Raw genomic sequence first — 27271 nt, 5'->3', positions numbered from 1 at the left:
TAAATTAATTTGTAAATGCTGAAATTTTTTATTCAATGGGGAATAATTTACCAAACTACAGATGAAAGAATTTAACGATATTTTCTAAATTGACTTTTTAAAACTTGAAATCCTCTATATAAGCAAAGGTAATAAAACAAATTAAAAATTTGTAAATTTATGATGACGGAAGACTAGTTAATTGACATAGTCAAAAGTGTAGTCTCTATGGCTAGTTAATTAATATAGTCGAGAAGATTAAACCGAAAATATATTACATCTACTAAATTCCTCGTTATTTCGTAGAAAACTAGGAAAAATACTGCAGTTAAGGAGTAAAAATTAAGAAAAGTCATACACGAATACCTGTTATACACAATTGCCATATACTTCTTCCGAAAAGTTTCCAGTCCAAAATTTGCTTTTCATAATTATGCTACCGTCCTAATGAACCAACTCCACGTTCTCTTAACTCAACACACATTCAAAGAACTGACTAGATACTTATAAGTGGTAGTGTACATAAACATTGGCACGTGCAGAGCTTTTGCCTCTGTTGCACGTTTCAGCGGCGCAACACGCGTCGTTTGTTTAAAGAATCGCTGCCGTGCAGATATCTATGTTTAATTTAGAGCTGTCTGGCCTGTCGAGGACCGTGACGTTGCCCAACGTCATCGAGCATCCTGTTACCCTGTTTCATGCACCATTTCCGCTTTGCACGAGACAAATATCCCGTGTCTGCGACTATAACGCGCTTACCATGTCCTCGTCGTAGCTACTGCTCTTCGTGAGAAACGGAGAAACAGACGGTGACATGTCACTTTATGGCTTACAAGGTTTATGGCTTTTAAGGGGACAGTTTCTTTTTTAGGATTAATCGAATCGTCGAACTTTCGTGGACAGTACGAGATTTAACAATTATCTAGAAATCGGTTAGTAACTCTGGATATTCAAGTGGAATGGGGAAGAATTAAATTTAATAACGCGAGAACCATTTTCTTGCTCGATCTCGCTAAAATTTTATTGTTATTTTTATAACAATGATAAAACGCTCCGAAATGTTGATGAAATAGGATCAACGAAAATGAAACAAAATAAATCTCCCTCAGTTCTGCTTTCACGCATCATTTTTTACGAACGTGTAATAAAGAAACTGAGAATAATAAACATTGAATGGAGAGTTTATTATAAAATTAATTCAACACGTTGATTAATGCGTTGATATCGTATTGATCATATAACGAATTCATGAATTATTTAAGTTCAAGACAGATTGAGGTTGAATCAAATATTAAAAATGATACTCGAAGTAATATTTAATGAAAAATAGAGATGCTTGTTTTATTTATAACAATTTCTATAAAGTGGTGTACGTTCAATTATCTAATCAATTTTGCGTTAGAATAATCGTGTATTAATGCACTAAAATAAGCATCAAGGTGGATTAGATTATCTGCTCGTTGTCGTTACGATTCGAGAGCGTTGTCGACGGTAAAGTGCGAGCACTCGCGAGCCGGAAATATCTGAATGAGGGCGATAAACCGCATTACGCGAGAAGAAAAGGAAACGAATGGCCCTGGTTAACCACGCTGGCACCTGACAACGACCGTCGTAATCCGTGGACAACTGAAGAGGTAGCAAAACAACGTCATGGAGATGGATAACGTGGAGATGGATGATTTTGTGTCAGATAATCGAAAATTTCGCTGGGGAATGGATAGAGGATGTAAAAAAGTGGCGTAAATAAACGCGTCGAAGGCGCAGACAGAAATAAAATGAAAGGAAATGAAATATAAAACATAATGAAATAAAAATGAAATATAAAAATAATATAGTTTTCAAAAAGGATGTGGCGTGTTTCATAAAAATGAAATATAAAAAAAAATATATTTTTCAAAAAGGATGTGGCCTGTTTCTGCATTAATTTAATTGAAAATTATAGAGTTAGTAATTAATCATGAAAATGAATGTCGATGAATTCATGAGATTCCGTAGATACAGCACAGTTGACATTTCTTCGAGATATTCGGAAAGTTAAAAAACTCAATGCGGAAGTTATATAAAAATATCTTATTTTATTTCGAAATTGTTGATTTATCTAAGACGCAGAAATGATAGTTTCGTTTTATACCAAATGCGAAAATGTAACTGTCCTGTCGTTTTTCATTTCCTTGTTCTAGAAAAGAGAGAGAGAGAAAAAAAAAGGAAAGAAGAATATTTATGATCTTGCGTACAATGAAAAAAGAAAAACTTTTATCTGAAATTTTTGAAAATACATATGCCAGCTCTGATGGATGTGCGACAGATTTTCATGTAAGTGTAAAAGAGATAGTTTGAAATGTCAACGAACAAGTGCATATGAGACACATATGTATAGATATAGAGATAGATATAGATGAATTTGCTTATTGATTTTTGTTGCGTTTGGAGAATGAGATAATAGAAATTGAGAATTTATGAAACCCGATACACAATTCAATTTTCTAGTAACGTCATTGCTCTTGGACTGCGGGCTTCCATGAAAATTCCACGTGAACCTTTTGTCTGGGGCGCTGGGAATTCCCCGATTGCGCAGGTCTCTAACATCTCAGTGCCGTAACAAGAATATCTCAGCTTCGATCAAATTTTCTTATACAATTCGTAATTAATTCGTTCATTTTCCCTTGCTTCAAATCAAATGTTGTTTTCATACAACTTTTAATTAATCAAACTTCGTTCGATCTGCGATATCAATTAATTAGTTTCCCTCAAATTTAGTTTAATTAATTCAATTTTACTTAATCCAGCTAATATGAACTTTTTACTTATCTAACAAAATTAATTCAATTTCGATAGTCGGTATCACTGTATGGTCTCTCTGGAAATTTTAAATTTCGCCATAGCGAAGAGCGCAGAGAAACGTGTTGTAATTTAATTGAAATTTTAATGGAAGGATGAATTGTAAGCATAACAATATTTTTGGATCTCATTAAAAGTTTTCGTTTTTGTTCCGCTCTTTTGCTTTCATAATGAAGATAAAACAATCTTCTGGGGTTGAAACACGGTTATCTGGAAGTCCAAAATTTTGCTAATGATTCACGATCAATTACGAAAATACCAAACGCCTGACGAGGAACTTCGATGTACACGTTTCTAGAACAGTTCGAATTTTCTGACGATGAGGAGATTACTGGCAAAATCATACAAAATTCCCCATTTAATTCTCCCCTGAAGAGATTCGTTTAATAATTACCAAGGTTTAAAATCAATAGTGAGCCGAGGTAATTAATCCGTTTTACTCGATCTAATTAATAGAGCAACTTCGTATTCGATTCGTTTAACGAAACTACGTTTGCATATTTAAACAGAAAGTAGAAAAGGAGAAAGTACAACTCTCTCCCTCTACGCATTTCTATATATTTTAACAATTTAAATACGTCACTGATTCAAAAGAACATTTATATTTCGCCTGTGAAAAAACTTTTAAAACTAAACAAATAAATCACCAAGAAAAGTGATCAAATACCAAAGATACTAGTAGCTATCGATCGTAATAATAAAAATAAAATAAAAGAGGCTTGAGTAGAAATACTGAAGATTCTGTAAACGTAGAAGAGAAATTAAAATGCTTAAAAAAATCATTTTAAATATTAATTAAATAATCGACTAGACGCAGCAAACGCGTCAATATCAACGAACGTGTCAACCCATGATCTGTGATTTGTTCATCGGACAACGATCATATATTGGTAAGACACGTTTCAATAGTGTTTTACGTTATATAAGGAAAAGACCGTCCTTCGAGGTAGTTCTCGGTTAGATGAGACGGAAATATACGCGTGTGCCTAGCAAATTGTGTCAATCTTTACGGCAGATAGCCGTGCTATCATTTCGTACGTCATACAAGTGGGTAATGGACTGCCGGTTGGCCATTACGTCTGTCATTTCTACTTAAGGCGACACGCCGGTCACGTGACGTGAGTTATGGGACACGCGAGCGAACTGCACGTGAGTAGTTCGCGTGTTCACCGCTAGTCGATGGGGAAAAACATGATTGAGACAAATGACGCCTCCGAGGACACGCGTGACGCCATTTTTCCTCTGGACCAAATTTAAAAGCATAGACTTTGATTTTCTGACTACACTGCTTTACGATATTTTAGAAGCGTTATGCGTAGTTCTTTTTCACTATAAAAATTATAGTCTATAACAGTGATAAATTGATTTTGAATTGCAGAACTTTCGATAAGCATAATATGGAATAGTTTGTGGCCTTCTTCTTGTTCCTAGATCACCTTTCAGGCTTGGAAATTAGACATTGTGGGTTGTACAATTTCGAGAAATTTCACGTTTAAACTTTTCTTTTTTGGAAAATTGATAGATTGATTAGAGTTGGGGAATGAACGTTGTGGATAATAGGTGCAAAAATTTATTAAAAATTGCCATATTTATGATTACTTGTCTCAATTTTTAAACAACGTAGCTCTACTATTCTTCCACCGAGCCTCTCGATTTTCTTATCTAGTCTTTCAAATACTTTCACCCTATAAAACATTTCGTTTTGTACAAAGTATATCGTTCGGAAAATATTTCACGTATTTACTCGAATTTGTTTGCGTAAATTTAACGCAGAATTCGCAGTTATCGATAAATTGGCTTCGATCAATTGTTCTTTTTCAAAAGCAACACAGATACTATATTTTCCGCTGGTGCGAATGGATCGAGTGTCACTGTTGCGAAGTAATGATCACAGGAAGAATCGACGAGAATAAACAAGTACACAAACGCTCCATGAAAAATCATCGTTTCTGCTCGAGGGCGCGCTTCGGGACACACTTTGAAGTCTAGACAAGTGGAGGAGCGAGGGTAGTGGATGAAAGCTCGGTAAATAGCAATTAAAAAGCTGGCTGGGACGCTTCATTACGCATTCCTCGTCGAGACACCTCTTCTATCGCATAAACGACCGCTTGTTTCTTTTGGAGAATAGATTTTTATATTTTACATATTTTTATATTTTACAAATTTATATCTTTTTTTCCAATTCTTTTTTAGATTTGTTACGTAATATTTTTTTAAGTCTCTTGTAATACCTTTCTATCGCGTAATTAAGAACTTACTCTACTATACTATATTTCCTATATTTTTTATTCTTCCGGTGTAATATGTTTTTATATTTTTCATAAAATATGCTTCTCACGTGTGCAATATTTTTTACACTCGTTCCATTTTACACTATTTTCTTTATTTCCTAGAGAACGTTTTTTTATGTCCTTTTTTGTATCTTTCCGTATTTTTTGTTGAGCATTTTTTACGTTTTATATATTTTTTATGTAACGTTGGTTACACGCTGGATTTTTATTTAAAAAAACATATTTCGCACTTCTCACATTCATTTTAGAATTTGCGTATGACATCAGGATAATATTTGATTTTCATTTAATTTCAGAATTTTTATTTCGGAGTAATAGAGTTTTAGAAGATTCTCCAGTCTTTCCTTTTTTTCCTAATTTTCCACGCGCTATTCGTTTCCTTAATTCGCGAATTGCTAAATAATGTTGAGTAATTGAACTTCCCTTAATTTATTTTCCTTTTCTCCCCCTTTAACTTTGCACGTGTTGTCCATTCAGAAATAGTATCGACCGACGTTCCGTCTGCGACTCGGCGATCAACTGCGTCTCTGCGTCAGGCCGATGATCAACAGTAAATAAAAGCGAAAATAGCAAGTGCAGAAATTCCGCAGCCTGTCAAGGAGAACTCATACGCCGAATCCAAGTGTGACCAACGAGTATGCATCAAGAATCAGAAGTAAGTACGCATATTGAAGTGACGAAACTTTCTCAAAGACTCTTACACGTGCGTTACGTCAATTGAAAATTGAATGGAAAGATATAAAATGCATAGGGATGCGATAAAACGTCAATCAGTATTATACGAATCTCAATTTTCTGTGGTGTGCGCGCATCTTTGACACTCACTGTACGCGTGTGTGTATTGTCGCGTGTTTTTCTTCTAAATTCTCGCAAAAGACCGAATTGTTACAGAGGCTTTTTCGAGAGAAAACTGGCGGAAAACTGTTTACGACGTAATTTCATAGTAAATTCGAGACTGTTTGTGGAGAAATAACCGTACGACTATTTCACGTGAGAATCGTGGAAAAATACGAACAGAGGAATTTTATTCCCTTTTCATTGATTATCTCCTCATTCTTACGTAACTGATCACTTTTCTTCGAAAGGTTTATAATTAATTTTTTCCCTTCGTAACGAATCATCCGCCCTTCGTTCGATTATTCGTGAGCGAATGTAACGATAAATCTAAAATCTAATTTTCTTAATGTATCTCGAATGTATCGATTCAAATGTCTTGTGTTTGTTGGGAGGAAAATTCTTTGTGCGCGTAATTGCAGGCGATAGTTTAAGCAATAGAGAATTAGTGTATTCGTTTCACGGTAAAATCGAATTAAATCGATGTCAGTCATGAATGACTATACACATCGACTATCGGATTATTGGAAATTCTCAAGCTGTAATTGAATCCACCCTGTATGCGAACTAAACGAACGAGAGAGTGAGATTGATGATTAGTTTGCTTCTTATTGAGAACACGTGCTTGACTGATGCACTAATTAATGCACTATCGTTGCCATCCTATCTCGTTTTAGACGTTATTTATTCAACGAGTTACAATATATTCGCGTAATTGTGTTTAGCCGCTCCTTTGAAATGAGATTCTTCAAACTTTAACAAGCTTTACCCAACGTTCGTATTTTATCATGCTGGCGATAATTACTTCTACATTGTCCCGGATAAGTATATCTTCACTTGATAAAATTATGATATTTTTTCATATTTCTCAGCTTTCCTTGTCACATACAATTAATATTTTGTACAGTAAAATAGTTTTGTAATAATAGTGCTATACTCACGATGATATTTGGAGTTTTTGAAAAGGATAAAAGCTTGATAAAGTAGGATAATAATACTTTAAAAATTAAATAGAATCGCTCATTCGGATACGAGGTATCTCATATAGCTCCACTTAAAACAATTTCTATTTGTAATTCGGCTCCCATAAGGTGCATGGTGTACTCGAAATACCAGTTGGTGCTCAAACTGTATTCGACCTAGTAATTCTTCGTTAAATCACGTGTAATTCGAGATAAGAGAATAAAATTCTATGTAAATGTTCGATAATGGGAAATTACCTAAATTCTTTTAAAAAAATCAATTACTTGAAAGCGTATAATTTGAGATAATAGCACGAAATTCTACTAACTAAAGATCCTACAAATTATTTAAAAAGTTAAATAACGTAATTTAAGAGAACTATAACAACAGGACAGCATAGATCGCATATATATTAAAAGATCATGATCATGCTATATTTATTTCGTCGTATTATATCCATTAAAAAAAAAATTCCCGCTAAATTAAAATAAATCGATAAAACGCTAAATTAAACCATTAACGCCGAAATTGCCGAGCTTTCTCCATTATTTCACGATGAGGTTCATCTCGGTGACCGTTGGACGTATGACCGTATGGAGTGATATTCAAACATGGATGAATATCGCAATAATGTTTGCAAATTGCCGCAATAGCACGCAATCGATTCGAGACGTCGGTGCGTTCAAGTGTGATAAAACAAGGTTGGCGTCGACACAGGAAATGTGGACGCAGGGAACGCGAAGCAATTACCGACAACAGCACGTGAAACATTTATTTTATATCGGACGATTACAAATTCACGTAATGGCAGATTGATTTTCTGCAAAGAAAGGAACGAACGGTCATTACGCAACAAGAGGCTAGTTAAAATGTTACTGTGTCGTTATTACAATACGTGAAGTATAAAGTTGAATAAATCGTATTGTTAGCGTGGAAAATTCCAGCTTCAATCTGAATAACGGAAATAAAACCATTCGCGTGTTCTCGATAGCCTTAACAATTTCCAGATATTCTGTTAGGCATGCATAGGTATTGAAATTCAACGTGATTTCCTTTGTTCTCTATATTTAAATCACAACTATTGTAGTTTCTCCACTGTTTGTTCGTTTTAATTAACGAAATAAATTGCTGAACAATTTGTGAGAATATTATTTCTTGATTTTTCTTCCATTTGTGTAATGATAATATATTTGTTTTGAAAGCTCTCGGAGCTTCTATAATATGAAAATTAATATAATTATGTTTCGTGACTCGATTAGAGGGAGAGAACTAACTTTAACTAAGAACTAAGTCATTAAATAATTTTATAATTTTGGAATTTCAATTTAACTCGAGTAATAAAAGTTTGAAAAATATCCATTGGATATGTAAAATTTGAAAATTTTGAAATACATGTTTGAGTCAATAGAATATTCTAATTTAAAGGGGCCATGTGATTTTATTAGATTAGTGGCGAGTTTTCATTTTCTTAATATTTATATCAGTACCTTTTTCTGTATTTCAATGCTTTCAATTATTTTCTTGCACTCTTTTTCACACCATAGATTCACAGATATAGGACTAATTTAGTTGAAATTATCTGAGTTTTCTTTTCTCTCTTTCTTATTCTTTCATGATCTTCAGACCTCTGTTCGCACTGGTAATGGCGATTTTTCATCTCCCTTTTTCACCTTAAAAGTCGATGAGATTTTTCCTGGTTGCTCAGTGACTCCGGAAGTCTAGCAATAATGGGCCAAGCTGCTTTCTTTCTTCTTTCTGTTGTACGTCATTACTGTACTACCATTTGTAGAGCAATTTTTCTACACTACTCTCTGTTCAAATTCATCGCGATGATTCCTAAGAAAATTGTGCTTTTACGATCTAACAGAAGCAATAACGCGAAGAAGCTAAGAAAACGCCGTGCAATTAGAGGTTGCTATTCACTTGTATTTCTTTTTACTTTAAAAAAAAGTAGTCGACGCTGTTATATATTTTATATTCAATATATATTTTATATGTTGGACTTAAAATATGTTTTGTTTGTTTAAAAAACTTTTTTGATTTCTTTCTACAATTTTATAGTTTCAATATGAATATAAAAAATTCAATTTTCAATTAAGATAAATGGAGAATAAACAGAGTAAGATTTTTTCTTCCAAAACGAAGGATAAGCATTTTGTACCAATTTTCATATGTTCAAATTGTTTTATGTAAATTATCAGTAGAATGTCCTATACCACGCTTCTCAGTCTTCCATATAACACTCCAAATAATCCTCTTTTATGTCAAAATACACTCAGGAGAATCTCGCAGTTTTCACTAAAATTCTATTCAAGGAATAGAGGAAAGCTTTCTCTTGAAAATGCACTCTGTTTCAAGTCGATAGCTTAATCCATTCCCATGATACACTGTTTCAAACTTTATGAGAGCGACACGACGTTCCGTGTATGAATGGCTGACTAGATCCACCCAATCTACTTCTTCACATACGTTGCTACTAGCGACACTACAAACCCGCGACTATAAGTGATCACGTGACTAGTGTGAGGCAGGACAATGCGTGGGACGCAATTAGTCGCGCTATTAAAAAATTACAATTCTTTTTAAACAACGATATCTCGAGAACGGAGCGTCGTATCGACGTGATTCAAAAAGCATTTTAAAAGGGAGACTTCAAGGTTTTTCATGTTTCAATGACGACACTTCGTGAAGTCACATACCTGAGATGCAGCATGGAAAAGAATTTCCAATTTTAGTGACTATTCAGCGTATCTGTCGCTTGTTAACGTTGCTTGAAATGAAAACCGTCGCTGGTATTTGACTAATAACGCGTGTTATTGGGCAACATTGAAAGTGCAAAGGGATGGATATGACAGGCAGAAGCGCCGCACAAGGTAGATTAGAATGAATTATTGAGGAGTCAATGTAAATCAGTAAGTCCGTTTGATGCGCCGCTTTTTGATTTAATTACGGTACTAGCTTTAATGTCGGTCGAAGCATTATTAGCGAGAGAGCTACAATTTCCAGAACCACTTAGAAATAGTTCCCAAGCAATATGGCAGCACTATGCAATAAAATTCGAACGGAATTTTCTTCACAAATATAACACATTGAAGTTCGCTTTACAGATGTTCATAAAATCTTTCAATCGCTTAATAAAGAAAATATTTTTCATGGAAAACTAACTTTTTACAATAAACAAATTTTTTACAATATCGTCGGAATAAATTCATTTTATACTTGTAAAAAAAAAGATTCATATTACCCATTACTAGTAGTGAAATATTGACGATATTTTGTTATTAGTAATTAACAAAGAGAAAACATATTTTTCCAAAAAAAAAAAACATTCGATTTTTGCGAAATAATTCTGCCAATTCGAAACATTTCAGGCGCCTAATCATAGTCCTGGTCCCAGATGCTATTCGGTCGATGCATAATCGTTAGTGAATCGTACAATTGAGACAACGAGGCCTGCATTCGATGAAACGGATGCTCCAAAGAGACGGTCAAGGGTCGATATAGGAACGAACGCTTGCGCGGTTTGCTTTTCGTCCTCTGTGCCATACTAATATCGCGAGTTATCACCCGTTAACGGAGAACCACATTCGAAACGCGCTCGATCGATGCTACCAATTCGTTCCGATGCGTTTTGCCCGCTCGTGGATTTATTACCGCCTGAAGGATTGGTCGCGTTATAGATTGAACTAGATTTTCGAGTTCTTAACGTCGAGCGATCGATGGAAGTAGAAATGGGATCTGTGGAATCCGTAAGTAGGTAGGAGTTCTAGCAATGGAAGAGAAGAGTTGAGATGGATGAATATGCCATTTGTTGACGAAATTTGGTTATTTAAGAAATTTTTACTTGTTCAACTTTTTTTCGTAATAACGCGAACCAGAGTTCAATAGAATATTTTTAATTAAATTAAATTGAAGTTAAAAGTCCTGATGATTAAAAGACAGATGTGAACAGAATCCTTTTTTTTTTTAGGATGATACAAGTGAATTTTTCATCCTACTGAATTTAAATTCAAATTAAAAATCTTCGAAAGAAGTTTCGTATAATACTTTTTAACTGTAGCCTACTTAAGCGAAATGCAAAAATCTTCAACGATTCTTTTTTAACACTAATGTGCACGAGCTGGTAACCAAAACCAGTCAACAAACTAATCTGGCCATTCGGTTCGTTGTTTCGTTCGTTCGCTGTAACATAAATTGCATTTGCATTCATCAAAACACATGTCCAAGTCAATCCCCAATTTCCCAGCAAAAAGGTAAAGATCCGCAGAAAAGTTCATAGAGCTTTCAGGTCTATCGGAATGAAATCAAATCATTAGGTTATGGAACTGATCAAACATTGCGTTCTCTGACGTTTCTCTCCCATCTGTCCTGCAAACGACCTGCCTATCCTTCAAACGGGGCAGTTTGGTTGACATCTTCCTCTACCTGCTGTGCAAATTTGCGAAACTCCCATACCGAGATAACGGTAAATAGAACGTCGTCGTAGCCTCAGGGTGAAATAATCTCCACTGTGATTAGCGAAATTACTTGAGCAGATAGTCGACGAGTGGGAATTGAAGAGCTTTTCCTTGGTCATTTCCTTTGAGGGATCATCGAGGGTCCACAGAGAACGATAAACAGATTCGCGAATGGTCTGCCAATTAATTAATTCCGATTGATCCTCGGTAAACCTTCGTTGTTGGTTACATTGCATCAAACTTGCAGGATAAGTCGAGAATAAGAGTTGACTTAGGTTTGAGGCAGTTGTATGATGTTTGATGGCGTTTGATCGGTAACTTTGTGTTTGCAAGTTTCTAGGATCAGTTGGAACTCAAGTTCTGGGTGTAAATTGAGAGAAAAGATCAGTTGAAGAAGGTAGGTAGAGTTCAGGCGAGGACTAAGGGATGAGAAGAAAAATTAGTTTGAAACAGTTGCATGATGTTTGACAGTGTCGAGCAACAAGTTTTACATCTTAAAACCTGTGAAAATCGCTGCATTTGTATCACAAACTGTAAAAGAGAAATGTATCTAATTTTGAGAATATTTACAAGTTGCTGAGATTAAGTTTGAAACTGTTGCACGACGTTTGGAACTGTTTTCTACATAAATTTGTTTGTTCGAATTGCTTGATCGAGTTAAAATTAATTCCAAATCAGATAAAATTTGTAAGTTAATAGCAAAAATGAAATATTATGTATGAAATTACAAATGTTGTTTTGCAAGTTTCGTGACACTCAGGTGCACGTACTCGACGAGCTACGTTTGAAACAATTTAATAGTTTGCAGCAACAAAGACATGGCACAAACATTACTTGGATACTAAAGAAGAAGGTGCGGTGAAACTCTGGGTCAGAGTTAATTTAACTTTGCTCCATGACAATTCTTCGGCCAGGTTAATGGAACGAAAACGTTCCGACACGGAACAAGAACAAATTTTGATATTATTACTCTACAGCCTGACTGTCTATTAAACGTACTTTCTAAGTTAAACACTGCTGCGAGAACGTCCTTATTGACGGAACGTTTGAAAACTGCTGTCTGTTCAATCAGTAGACTCAACTTGTTATAGTCAGACAAACTGTATATCGCAGAATCAAGTTGACATGTTAAAATTTGTTAAATTAAGTTTCGTTCAAAGGGAATTTCTTCGTTGTGTTAGAAAGTAAATAATCGAGGTTTATTAATCTTCAAAAATCGATCATCCTCGCAACAGCGACATAACCTTTTTCCCATTTTCCCGTTCCAAGAGAAATTTGAATTTTCCCACAAACAGAATTCGAACGTAGTGAATTAATAAATAAAATGATCTACCAAATGATCAACCCTCTAATCCAATCTTATTTTTTATTCTCGCCTTATTCTTTAATTTTGCAACGACTCTAAAATTCTCGGCAAGAAACAATTTACAGTCTTCGATTGAAAAAATTCCACAGTTCGAACAAAATCAGCCCTCGCTTAAACAAGCAAAGTCTTCTTGCCCGTAAACGATTTTCCAGCGATAAAATCACGGAAAAGGGCTATTGTATCCCGGCAAGATTGAAGAAAATCGGTTTGAGAATGTTCATAGATCACGTTCGCCTCTATTTCATCCTCGTGTGCCGTGAGAAGAGATAACTGGACGAGGAAATAGGTGGGAAACTTTTGTCTCTTTTAAACAGTGATGCTCTCTGTCCTGAATTACGGACAGATCTCGGCTTGGAATCCGACTGATGGAATTTATCCCATCCGCCCTTCACTCGACGAATTCCTTTCACCGATCTTTTCTTTTATCGCGGGATAATACGTTCTCTTTTCCAGGGAAACTTGTCAGCTTCCTGACATCGGTAGTCTAAAGTTCGTCTAAATTTAATCGTCGTTAAAATTCATCAGCTATAACGTTCGGAATTTCAAAGAATCCCAAGTCTCCGCGCTTTCTCCGTAGAAAGCAATTTCATCGGCCGCGACGCGTATAAAAAATTCCATAATCTCCGTGACAGTAGTAGAACGTGGTCGATATCTACTATAATTTGAACGATAATCGGATTTGAATGAGAAATTGTCAAGAAAATATTAGAAAAAAGATTTGATTTAAACTGTAAAACGAATCTAAATGATGGATGAATTTGAACGACGATAGAATTTCTAGCGAACGTAGATTATTAGAAAAACGATGGAATTTGAAGAAACCTGTTTAACCATCTGACGGTATTAAGGATAATAATCGAAAAAACGATCGAAGATGAATTATAGATGAATTTCAATGATAATTGTTTCCATTCGATAGAAACAATCTGATCTATGCAGAAAATAGGTCGGCATAATATTCAACTGTAGCCAGTGATTCGTTCACAGCGTAATAATTTTCACGGCCTCGAGGCTTGGTCACGTGTGCAGTTGCACGGTACATCTGACGAGATTTAATCAGCGTACAACGCCGCGTAAATAACTTATCGCTGGTAACAATAATGAATTTTCGACAGTTTCATCGTCCGTGGATAGCAACGTCGATCGAACATAGTGGACACGGATGAGCTTTCACCATCAAATCGAGATTACTCTGTTTCGTTCTCGTACTGCAATTTCGAATTTGATAGTTAGCTGTGTAATTGGATTTTAACGTACGAATCTACTACATACAAGTACCTGTAATTACCATCGATTTAAAAATTATTGTACAATTCTAAAGATATGATTGAAAAAAATAGTTATCGATAGAGCTATCTTTCTGGTACTCTGTACATTGAAATTACTATAATTCCAAATTTTTATATTTCCCACCTCCTACAAACAAATTACTTGTACACGTCTTGTTACGATTATATTCCTTGCTTGAAAATTCGCGTATTTCTAATTCTTGCAATTTTGCAGTTTCTATTAGGTTAGCAACTAAGTGATTGCGGATTTTGTCATTAGGTGGCATTGAGAAAACCCGCAATAACTTAGTTGCCAGCCCAATATATTCCAAAGAACAACGATCGTGTTCGTCGCCTTTTACGTAGGCGTATTTTCGCTTCGACGTTACAGAACTTCTCCAACTCCGCAATTTACCAAGCGACCAACTTTCCCCCTTTTTTTAAACCTATCATTTATATAAATAAGGTTCTTTGCAACAAAGCTTCCGTTAACTTAGCCAATAATCCACCACGACGTTCAAATTTTTTACAAATTTCTTCCCACCTCCCCGCTTACCTCTAAAATCAATTCTTCCTCTCAGACAACCCATCGCAGACTGCGTAATCGCTGAGACGAAAGAACGCGATCGATCTACTCTAAATAATAGCTCAAACAGTAGCGAATCCTCTGCTATATCCGAAAACAATCTAAGAAACGCAAACAATTTAGTGAGAGGGAACCAGCTGGAGGGTAAACTTCAGACGATTTTTCGTTGCGTATAGAAAAGAGTGCAATAGACGAAGGGGATGAAAAATCGAAACGCAAGTATCCAAATAGTCGGAGAACGGAGCAAAGGTATCCATTAGCGGACTACAGAAGCCGATGGTAGAAGCGGGGGAACAAAGGGGCGAAGGGAATGGCGAGGCAGTGTGACCGCAGCAGTTGCAGGGCTAAAAGCAACAGGCAGCCAATCAATAACCGCCCTTCTGCCTGGGCTGCGACTTTACCAACTTCGCAACGCGACATTGTACCTGCGATGATCGCCACCGTTCGAGCAATCCATGGCGTCCTCGAGAATTTTTAAAGGAACTGGAATCTTTCTGATGAAGTTGAACGAGGAATTTTTAAGGGAACACCGGAGGAAAAGTTTGAAATTTGAAAGAATTTTTAGTAATTGATTTTTATTAAGACAGTGGTAGGGAGGATTGTTCAAGTTGGAAGAATTTGTTGGAATTTGTTTGGAACAGGTTCTCACAGTCTTTATTTATTTTCATAGAATGTCATAAATTGATATAACATGAAATGTCCAATTTCCGATCATTTCTGCTAAACCATGCACAAACGCGTATTTATTCGCTTGCATTTCATATTTTTCCACCCATTTATCGTTTCAATTTGCTCGCTACGAATTGTACACCTTAATCGTCCGTACTCTTCTTCTAAAAGTTGCAGTGGCCTCGGGGAGGGCAAAAGGAACAAGCGATTAAGAAAGTTGGTTAAACTGAGCCATGAGGGACGCAGGGTACGGCGAATTGCAGTTGCACCGTTTCGACTAAAACGCGATTGGGACTCGATGACACGGCCGGCGTGCTATCGATTTTAGGTTATGTCCAATGAAACGCGTCCAATATAAATTCTCACGATAGCGCGCCACTCGAAACAGCCTCCGTGACGCTGCTAGTCAACTGGCAGATATTTATAGAGAAACAACTATGAGAAGAAATTGAGAATGTTGAGGCTTAATCGCAGCAAAATATAAGCAGAACAACAAATTTTAATATATAACAAGGTAAAAACGTTGCGACTTGTTTCATGTTTTTGTTAGAACCATGAAATAGGTTATGGTCATTTATGTCTTTAAAATGATTCATAAAATCGGTAATTTCGTAGAATTTTATTTGAATGAATTATTGCTATATATAACAAATAGCGAGTAAAGGAGGCTCGTAGTCAAGATTTCATTGAATCTACAGGATTTTATAATAATTTTCATTTTAGACGCTCCAGGAATTGCTGCAAACTATTACAAGCACCGCTACGTTCATAAATGGGTCAAATTTCGTAATTGGTGAATAAATCAAATAAAATCCTTAAGCACAAATAATCTCACCACTTTCAGTTGGGGAAGCATCTAAACTGATAAATCAAAATGCTATCCGTAATTACTGCGTTAGTTATAACGCCAGGGAATTTCAGATAATGTGTTCGCATTAAATCCCCCCACTCGAAAATAGCTGAATGAATTTTGTTCAATTATCAGGGGAAGCTAGAAACGCGCGTGCCATTACGGAAATTGTTAAACTTTCCACTCGGATACTCTGCGACTGCAAATTGCTTATCTCTTTGTTACAGAAGCGTGGGAACGCGCTTGATGATACACTTGAAGCTCGCGGACAAATAAAATGGCATTCGTTTGCGCCAACAAATTAATCCTGAAAGCTATTTGCACGCTTTCATGGTAAAACCTAACCTAAACCACAGACATTCGATGAGAATTCCAGCCGATGTAAAAACCAGGAATAAAATTGATACGTCGCAATGACGCAGGTTTGCGCGTCAAAGAAAATTATTTCTTTGTCCTGACTCGATTCTTCTAATCGGAAGAAAAAATCTGGATTCAAAATGAAATCTATCCCGAATGACATTATCGTGGTCTTTTTTAAAGCAAATATACCCACAATAGAATAAATTGTTTAATTCCTAACATTGTTGCACTTGTCATGACACAATGGAGAACATTATTTTTCAAGGATTGAATGTTAAAAGTCAACTAAGAAGAAGATCGAGCAAAAAATGTTGTTTCTTGAAGTTATTTCAATCTATATTCATATCTGTATAATAGTCTATTATTGTAAGCTAATAAGTCGTTTGCGAAACATTTTGTTTATGATCTTTATTAATTAGTAAGAAAGTTTATTCTCTTTCTTAATCTGAAGGATAAACAAGAGAATTAATGAGTTATGTTTGACCGAAGACAGATAATGTAAAAAGCGTCGACAAAGCTCAAATTGTCTGATAGTAAAACAGATTTCTGATTTATCATCAATAGAAAGCTACTTTATGTGGAATCTACAATATCGACTAGTCAGTAAGGAAGAACGTTACAAATTTTCACAAAGAATTTTAGAATTTACCAACAGCGCAGCAGAATTAATTTTTTACATAAAATGATGGGGAAATTTGAATTTCTTCGTATCTTATCACTCTATTTCTTTTCGGATATGTTTTATTTCATCTGCCAACCATGTCTCCAAATTTCTCCCATCATAAGTCATGTCAAGCAATTCCGCCCAAAGGTTACCGATAAAATAGGGGTGAACGATTAAACTAACACTAAAAAATCAAAACATCGAATCATCATAAATTACTGAATATCGCCATAAATTTTACGCCATATTGCTGCTCGAACTCCCTATAACCGCAGAAAACAAGTTAAATATCACTAGGTATTATTATTTACATCTGAAGTTGTACGACCCTAGTCCAATGAAAATGGAAAAATTTCCTAGCAGGGACAACAATTTCTCTACATAAATACTGAACAATCCTCTGTACAATCAGAGGAACTGAGATTAAATATCAAGTAAAATCCGCGTGAAACTATTATTTGATTTCAAGTTGAAGTACCAGGATTCGATAGAATCTAAAATTCCCTAATGTGCATAGGGAAGTTTCTAAATTAGGCAAACACCAAGTTGGTACAATCATACGAAATTGGGGTTAAATATTAACGAGAAGTCCGTTGGAATCTCATTTGAAAGCCGTTGGGATCGATAAGTACATATCTGTAAAAATAGCGGGACATTCGAAAGAGTCGAGGTTCAGGGGCGAATGTCAAGAACAATATGCCTCTGAACCTACTCACGTGTGCTTGAAAATCCATACGCCGCTGAACTTGGTCGTGTATGCTTGAAAATCAATACGCCGCTGAATCTAATCGCGCATGCTTGTAAAACGATACACCGCTGGACATAGTGCGTAAGAGTGCAAATCAGTATGCCGCTGGACTTAGCGGAGGGCAACCGTTTCCCAAATGACTACACGTGTAGAGACGTCGTCTGCCATGGAGGCAAAGGTGGTACTGCAACCAATCAAAGCACAGAAGTCTGAAACAGTGACAGACGCGACAGTTGCAAAAAATGTAAACACTGCACCTGAAAAGCCCAGTGTTAGCCCAGAAAATGTGACAAGCAAGAAGCGAACTAATGTGAAGGAAAACGAGGAAAAGGAAGACGAGCGGCCAATTCTCGAAATAAGGGAACACGCTAGCGAAATAGAGAAGAACGTATTGGCATTCTGCATGGACCCAAACAAGAAAGTTAACAAAAAACAAACGACAACGATCGTGAGACACTTCAAGGACATGCGAAGCCTGCTGGAAGGGAGGGAGAGAGCTTCTGCTTCAGAACGGCTATCTCACAGGAAAGTTAGAGCAGGATGCAAACGAAACAAAGAATCAAGGGTGCGCGATTCTGTGCGCAGTGAGCAAGTCGCTAGAAACCAGCAAACGACTTGAGACAGTCGTTAAGATGACTTGCTAGAAGGTCGTACAGACGGCGGTAAAACTACCGAAAAACGTGTTTATAATCCAGCCTGAAGCAGAGGATGGGCAGATAAAAACGAGTGAAGAAGCACGGGGTGCGCTGTTTACACTCGTAAACCCTCGTAAAAAAGAAATACCAGTTCGTGCCGTTAGAAAAATCAACGGCAACGGTCTAATGGTAGAAATGGCGAAGCCGGAAGAGCTTAAAGTGTTTACAGAAAATGAGAAGCTGGGCCAGCATCCCATACAAGCGGATACTCCGGATGATAATATTTGACATCCCAAGGGACATGACGGAGAAGGAGATACTGGCCTGTATCATGAAGCAGAACCAGGACAGGCTGAAAAAAAACGCGGCAGAAATGAAGTTCTGCTTCAGGACGGGGCGCAAGCACAACGAGGAAACCAACTGGGTAATTGAGATACACCCCCAGGTAAGTGAAAAATTGTTGACAGGTAAATTATTCATTTCTTAGAATACGTGCAAAGTCCAGGGAATATATAGCGATCAGTCGCTGTTACAAATGTCAAGGATACGAACACATGACAAAGTACTGCCGCGTGAACTACGAAATCTGTGCGCGTTTGCACAGCACGAAGAAATCCTGTTAAGAGCCTACGACGCGGCCATTCCAAAGAAGAAATGGCACAATAGATGCGTACCATGGTGGATGCAGGAGGTCACACGAGAAAATAGAGACACCTACCGGGCAAGAAAGAAGTACCAGGGGTCTAAGGGCCCTGCAACGAGGGAACAATAAAAGCTGCTGTACCGGCAAACCAGGTAGGAATGCACGAAAATGGCGATCCAGAGCTGGCGGGACTTCGCAACGGAAGAAGGAAACAAAAAGCCCTGGGGGATTGTCTACGAAACGGTGACGGGTAAACTCAGGAGAGAAGAGACGATGTTCACATTGCGAAAGCCACAAGGGGATACCTCCAACTGGCGGCCCACCGTAGCGGCGATGCTGTCGGCCCTCATACCCGACGAACCTTGAAGCGAAGCCAGTATGATTTCTAACTCGAGGTATGGCGCGGTCGACCAAAAGGTCGGCCCCTGGAACGCACACATTACTTGCTAGCAGATTGATGACTGACCATAAAACAGATCGATACCAAGCCGTAACTTAATTGCAGACACATCGGCTAACCTATTCGACAAGTCTGCTGAAAGCTTTCTGCTGATCACGGATTCGTTTGAAGCCAACTGTGACGCTCCTTTGACCAATGTCCGCAGGTTCTTTCAACATGATCAATGGTACTAGAGGATTAAACGAACTTGCTGACTTTTGGTAGCCAAGATAGTAAGCGTGTAGTGCCATAGATAATTACTATAATATAATAGAAAATCATTCTATGAATAATGGATACTTGTTTTAGGAATATTAGTATGCATAGTCATTTTAAAGATAATTGTTATTACGTATTGTTGTGAATAATTACTATTATTATAAATAATTATTATCAGGAATTATATGGATACACGCAATTAGTTTCATGGCAGTAAGAGGATTTACTGTTCCATCTACTAAGAGCATTAAGCTTCCACGATGAATAATGGGGACCATTCGAAGCATCGCAGATTGCAAATTGAACAATCGTTGAAACTATTAGGACTATTGAAGGTATCAGGCCTTCAATGATTTGTAGGCCAATAAAGCTACTCAGATGTTCTACAAGTATCTTACAGCTACTAGAATTAATATGTAATCTCGTAGAAACTTCTCGAGTATTGACTAAATAATAATTTCTTTCCAACTCACGTGTGCTGCTTCGCCAGCTACTTCACGCCGGATATATATATAGAGTGGCAGAGAATATTGATGAAATTGTCTAAGGTGAGCATTGATCGAATACTTTGACACAAGAATTTAAAAAAAACTTGTTTAACTAGAGTTAACCATTTTGTCATGTGAACTTATTGTTCATGTGGTCAGCTATCGGATCCAACGTCAAAACAAGCTTACAGAAAGTTCACTGGAATTAATTCGCACGATCATGTTAAATGTTTAATCAACGGTCATTCTCTGTTGTTCAATCTCTATTCGCTATTACAATAACCGCTAATTACACGCCACTGGCCAACTAGACTGCTTACCCAATGAATTGCCAATTCATTAAACATCGAAGTAAATCACGTCCTATAGAACAGTACCCATGGCAAATAATATTGAAAAGCTGCCAGGTGACACTTGACATATTGCTGTATGATAATCATATTGACGAATGAATAGCGATTAATTCGAATTAGGGGATTATTAGAATGAATAGCTGCACGTGATTTATGTCACTTTGATTGCTGTACTTGGGGGATGGCCTGATGACGACTGTTTGGAGCTTCTATGAAATTACATAATGAAGTGTGTGTGTACCGAATCTGTTGGAGTTTGTTGATTAGAGACTTTAGCGTTTCTAGAAACTGCTTCAAGGGTGTCCCAGAAGAAAATCGAAGAATTTTATCAGTACGTTTGATATGTCTTTATGAATCAAAAGGATGTACATTATGAGTCTTGATGCGTTCGTTTTTGAGACATTCATTTATTTTATAATTTTATCATTACTTTATTGGTGAAGAAGCCTATCATACTCATGTCATAAGCCTAGCTTACATTCATATCATTTCATTCGTTCACCTTCGATTTACGATTACAATACAAGTATTGATACTTTAATTTATTTTTTTAGCAAATGACGAGCACAAGTCCTATGGTTCAGGGGAGCAGAGGAATTACAATAACGAATAATAGATGTTTGCGAAACATTTTGTTTATGACCTTCATTAATTAATAAGAAAATTTATTCTCTTTCTTAATCTGAAGGATAAACAAGAGAATTGAGAACATTTTGAATATTTTGAACGACTTGAATTAATTAGCAAGAATGTATATTATGTTCCTTAATCTAGAGTATAAGTAACTGTACACATGCAAACTTACCTTATTTAACTGCACGCACAAAAAGTTCACGTTATTCGACTTACCTGAAAGTAAGAAGAAATAGAGATATTAATGAGTTATGTTTGACCGCAGACAGGTAATGTAAAAAAAACGTCGATAAAGCTCAAATTGACTGATAGTAAAACAGGTTTCTGATTTATCGTCAATAGAAAACTACTTCATGCGGAATCTATAATATCGCCTAATCAGTAAGGAAGAACGTTACAAATTTTCACGAAGAATTGTAGAATTTACCAACAGCGCAGCAGAATTAATTTTTTACATAAAATGATGGGGAAATTTGAATTTCTTTGTATCTTATCATTTTATTTTTTTTCAGATATGTTTTATTTCATCTGCCAACCATGTCTCCAAATTTCTCCCATTATAAGTCATGTCAAGGAATTCCATCCAAAGATTACCGACAAAATAGGGGTGGACGATTAAACTAACACTAAGAAATCAAAACATCGAATCATCGTAAATTACTGAATATCGATGGAATGATTTTGAAGGGCTCTCAACGTATACATCGTGAAGTTTTAATAGCAGTATAATTTAAGCATTATATGTCAAAATTTTAAGCCCATTGATTTGTAGGGTACGCGATCTGCGTTTTATTATTACCTATTTCGCTTCGCGAGATGACCTGTGGGTACGAGTGCCGCATATAGACGGCGATCACATGACGACTATTAATTATTATCAAACTATTATTTGATTTCAAGTTGAAGTACCAGGATTCAATAGAATCTAAAATTCCCTAATGTATATAGGAAAATTTTTGAATTAGGCAAGCACCAAATTGGTACGATCATACGAAATTGAGATTAAATGTCAACTGGAAATCTGCTGAAATCTGACCGATAAGTACTCGTCTGTAAAAATAGCGAGACATTCGAAAAAGTCGAATAAAGAGGGGAAATCATTTTGATGGCAGAGTCGATCTGACGGAAGGCCATCGCGGGAATTTGGTGCGATACGAGAGGCGCCCCCTGCGATCAATTCTTAACCGAGCGTTTACGATACACCTGTGTTTACACGCTCACGTGCTAGCAATCTGAACCTAGTCACGTGTGCTTGAAAATCAATACGCCGCTGAACTTGGTCGTGTATGCTTGAAAATCGATACGCCGCTCAACTTCGTAAACCTAGTAAACCTCGGCAACGCGAAGTTGCTTCTACTTACGTAGCGGAGAGGACCGTCCAGGGAATATGTCTACGAAGTCGCTTTAGCGAGAACGAAGTCAACTTTATTCTTCACCTTAGAAAATAACCGTGTTCCAGGTTCTAACACATGGGCCCCAAAGATGCTGGTGTGGCATTGCACTTTTCACGCCCACCAGTGCCAAGTGCCAACTCCTCCTCCACGTCGGTGGGTCCTGGTAAACGCTGGCTTGCCAGTGGCTAACGGAGCAATGGCTATCCTAAACACCTTTCCTCTGTCCTGCTCCTTTATCACAACCCTTTCCTCGAGCTGTGACTGGTGGTTCCGGAAGAAAATGCCGACTGTACAAGGATGGTGATGTGGCTTAAAAACCCACGCTTCCCGAGGAAAAGAGCAGGGTGGCATCATGGCATAAAAAACCAGAGGGTCGTTGCGGGTTAATAACCTGCCGGACCTACGTCAACAGCTTTGGCTCGGGAAGGGACATGATTTGGTCCCGGTCGCGAGGCTGGGAGGGGCATTTTACTAAGGAGCCCGGGGGTCATGACTTTTCCCTTCTTTCTCCTATTTCTCCCCTTTCCCTTACCACCCAACTTCCAATCCCTCAGGGGGCTGCGGACTCGCTGGCGAGTCGCAGTACGGGAATGCGATCCCGAGGAACCCTAGCTCAAATACCGTATTCCATTGGTCATGTCTCAATGGACTGGGGGTCCTGCCTTCATTGGCCGGACCGTGAGGATGATAACCTCTATAAAAAATCCCTAACCCTAAGCAGAGGTGCGCGGCGATAGGGTACCTCGCAGTCGAGGGCACTGCAAGGTGGCTGATGGGTGCGTCAGTCATTAGCGGCCAACCCCGGGGTACCTGGCGACCCTCCGGTGGTATTAGCCCTCTGCCGGTAAGCGGCTCTGCCGGTGGTGACATCCTTTCCGCAAGACTTGGTGGCCCCCAGAAGCCTCGGTGGATGAGGGCCGTACGGATCAGATGATACGCACTTCAAAAAAACAAAAAAACAAAAAGGAGAGGAAGGAGGAAGTGACAAGAGGAAGGGAGGAAGAGGAGTTGGCTCCTGAGTCTGTGCAGGCAGGCGTTAAACATACAACGCGTCTGCAAACCAGGAAGACGACGGACGAAGAAGAATGGAGTCCCGTCAGGTCTCCCGAGGCTTCCGAGCTTGCGCAGAAGCCGCGCAAGGTCCCTTTTAAGTACTTAATAGCGGACGTGATCGAGAGAGCGGCAGAAGTCTTCATGGGGGTCGAAACATGTAACGACCTCGATGAAACGGAGGCTGAAGCATTCAGCAAGAAGGCGATAACTATAATCATGGGCACTATTGATATTGTAGTAAAGTCACTTCCCATAATCTCGATAGAAAGACGGTTGGAGGAAATGGGTATGGACAGTAAGACAAGGTGTCTCTGCGGGATCGAGCAAAAGCTAGAGACGGTCGGTTCCACTCTAACAAGAGGACTAAATGAGTACTTCAAAGACTCGAATGTGGAGTGGGAAAAGGTGGTCTCCTCTGTCCTGAATAAGAAATGGACAGGGACTGAAGTTTCAGACCCCCAAGTGCCCATGGAAGTCCCTGGAGAAGGGAAAGCGGCGGCTGCCATGGATTGGCAAACCGTGGGGGAAAAGGCAGCAGGGAAGAAGAACAAGAAGAGAACGGAGGAGAGACAGTCGAAGAAGATAACTCCGGAGATAGAGGAGAAGAGTTCGAGGAAAGCTCCAGAGCGAAGGTCAGAGAACAGGGAAAGAAGGAATAAAAAGGCGACTCTTCCACGCCAACCGCGAACATCGGCGGTATCCATAACGATCAAGAAAGGAGCAGCTAAATCTTACGCGGAAGTGCTGGCCACGGCCAGGGACAACATCCACCTGACCGAGGTTGGCATCGAAAGATTAAATATGAGGAAGGCAATGACCGAAGGGGTCATATTGAAGGTGCCTAAGGACCAAAAAAGGGAGAAGGCCGCCGCACTCGCAGCACGGTTGACCAAGGTACTTGACCCGAACGTGATTCGAGTGGCGGCACCCTACCGGACTGCCGAAATAAGGGTGCTCTACATAGACATCTCGGCCACCGCAGACGAGATAAGAAATAGCTTGGCGCAGAAAGGAGAATGTAAGGCGGAGGACATTCAGCTGGGAGAAATTTGCATCTCCAAAAACGGTCTCGCGTCCGTGTGTGCGCGATGCCCAGTAGGGGCAGTTAGGAAACTGGTCCAGGCAGGCAAAGTGGTCATCGGATGGTCAGTACCAAAGATTGAAGCCATCGGACAAAGACCTTTCCAGTGCTTTAGGTGCCTGGAGATAGGGCACCTGAAGAAGTCGTGCACCTCGAAAGTAGACAGGGAGAATCTATGCTATAGGTGTGGCGTCTCTGGACACCGAGCCAAAGAATGCATCGCAGCGAACCCAAAATGTCCGCTCTGCGAAGCGCTTGGGGCACCGGCAGCACACAGGATGGGGGGATGGTCTTGTGTCCCTCTAAGGAAAAGAACGAGAGAAGCTACCCGCGGACCCGTCACAGCAAGGGAACTAACCGATGGGTCTGCGGTTAAAAAAGGGAACAAGAAGAAAGGCTCGCCGCAAGGAATCCCTGCCTCTACACCTGCGAACAAGGAGCTTGGTGTGGAGGAGGCCATCAAAGCCTTGCATCTAGGAGACTAGACACAAGATGCGCCTCCTCCAAACTAATCTAGGACGGTCGAGCCGAGCGCAAAACTTGCTTTTCCAGACCATCCGGGAGAGCACGGTCGCCCTAACGGTGGTGACTGAGCCGTACCGAGTGCTGGCCGCATCTCCTCCCTTGAAATTCCAGGGGTTAGCGCTTAGACGGAAATATAAACGTCCGAGAGCGCCGGTCTCGGAGGATGATGCAGTTGAACAGGCGGCCCGAGACGTTCGGGGGCCGCCGACGAAGAGGCGTGGGACCAGTGGCGATTTCAGTTGATCAGGAAGGAGCAGCAAATTTTATTTACCTTATTTTATTTTAATTATACCTAATTTTCTTTAATATTTACTTTCTAATATTATACTTAATTTTGGACTGTTAGATTCATTTTAAAAAATTAATTTTTCATTTTAGAGTAATAATAAAATACAGCCAATAATAAAGCCCATCGTCAACCCTTCCTCAGCATGATATAATCATAATCCCACGACTGTACAGCATAAAGATTAAAAACATCCAAAATGGACTTGTATTATCAGTATATTAATTTTCCTTCAACGTTTCCCAAGAATAACACCGATAATTCGAGGAAAGGTTGCGCGATAGCCTGCAGACAACATAGAAGAAAACTTAGGCTAATCTCGCAAGGTTAGCGTGGCATTTCAGTTTCAATTTCGGCCCAGTCAACGCATTGAATATTCGTTCTAGCTTCGTGCTGCGTTATCCACCATCTCATCGTTGCTGTTAACGACCCATCCTGGTTTCCACGTGGAAAGTGGCTTAACGCAGTGAGCTGGATAAATAATTGGTTTTCATCGTCGTTCTCCAACTCCAAATTCAACCCGCACCTGTTTGATACTCTTATACTGCACGTTTAGTGGAAGCTGATTGTATCGTTACCCTATGTACCTGCTGCAGTTACCGAGTTTTGATCGGTTGACCTGCGGTCTGGGTTTCCACTTCAAATTCTATGTCGTAATTGCTTTTCACTTGACGAACAAGAATTCTGAGCGTGTTTGATAGCTTCTGGCATTGGGAACTGAATTAGGAAAATAGTTCGTTCGATTAGCGTTCGTGTTCTAAAGTAAAATTGAAGAATATGTGGAATAAGCTGCTAAGTAGAATAGGGTCGTTGTGGCCAGACATACGTGACAAGGCCTTTGGAGCAATGAATATTGTCCATTTTGAAAATATGAATCTGTTGAAGAGTGTAATACATTAGGCGTGGTATTTCATAGAAATATTAATTTTAACTATGAAAAATAAAAAAAATCAACCCTTTAGGCGTTCTATATATGTAATAAGAGTTACTATACTAATATTTATTAATGGGGCGGATATAGCTGGAGTAACTCGATATTTCAATTATCGTAACATATCGGAAACGTAAAACATCGTCCAAACTTTACGAGTGAAATGAAACGTTTGACGATAAAAAAAAAAAGCAAATTTTGCAGCACGACGAGGTAAATGGCAATGCTTAATCAACTGATGCGACCTCTTTACACAATTCCAAAGCAGTATAACTAGCTCGAGGGAAAGAAAGAGTAACATTCCCACTAGGGCAACGTCTGCCAGTTTATCGATTGACTGGCTCAAGATTCGAGCGTTCGAATCTCCGTAATACCGTGAACGTTTGTCATTAACTACGAACTCGAGGAAAGAAATCGATGATCAGGTGAAACGGAATATTGGAAACGGTGGGTGCACCACGTCTGCGACTTATTACATTTATTTCGAATGAGAATATCCTTCGAAATTTACAATATTTGGTACTTAGAAAATTGCATAAAAAGAAAACAACCTACGTTAGAAGAGAGAGAAAATAAAAAGGCAAAAATATTTCAGAAAAAATTTATTTGTCTTAATTGAAACTACATTCAAGTGTGAGATACTCGTAAATAGATTTTTGCAATTGAAAAATTTGGAAGAAGTAGATGGAGTAATAAAATAAATAGAATTGATGGTTGG

At 38.3% G+C, this 27271-nt stretch overlaps 2 protein-coding genes across 7 annotated transcripts; both read left to right on the top strand.

The window, feature by feature from the left end:
- The first annotated feature begins 17709 nt into the window (after window positions 1-17709).
- LOC122576265 lies at window positions 17710-19280 on the top strand. The gene is made up of 2 exons (XM_043746316.1): window positions 17710-18932; window positions 18996-19280. Exons 1-2 carry the CDS (start codon window positions 18741-18743, stop codon window positions 19278-19280), a joined length of 477 nt encoding a protein of 158 aa, XP_043602251.1. The 5' UTR covers window positions 17710-18740.
- LOC122576263 lies at window positions 19274-25826 on the top strand. Of its 6 annotated transcripts, none has more exons than XM_043746311.1 (2): window positions 19274-19546; window positions 19657-25826. In XM_043746311.1, exon 2 carries the CDS (start codon window positions 23608-23610, stop codon window positions 25294-25296), a length of 1689 nt encoding a protein of 562 aa, XP_043602246.1. In that variant the 5' UTR covers window positions 19274-19546; window positions 19657-23607; the 3' UTR covers window positions 25297-25826. The 6 variants fall into 6 exon arrangements, with proteins under 6 accessions (XP_043602246.1, XP_043602245.1, XP_043602249.1 ...); XM_043746310.1 differs by lacking the exon at window positions 19274-19546 and having other exon boundaries at window positions 19681-19823; window positions 19988-25826; XM_043746314.1 differs by lacking the exon at window positions 19274-19546 and having other exon boundaries at window positions 20219-20357; window positions 21205-25826.
- The last annotated feature ends 1445 nt before the right edge of the window (window positions 25827-27271 follow it).

This window comes from Bombus pyrosoma, linkage group LG16, assembly GCF_014825855.1.
Source record: "Bombus pyrosoma isolate SC7728 linkage group LG16, ASM1482585v1, whole genome shotgun sequence".
Taxonomy (NCBI): domain Eukaryota; kingdom Metazoa; phylum Arthropoda; class Insecta; order Hymenoptera; family Apidae; genus Bombus; species Bombus pyrosoma.
This window is presented reverse-complemented; position numbering and strand designations above follow the sequence as displayed.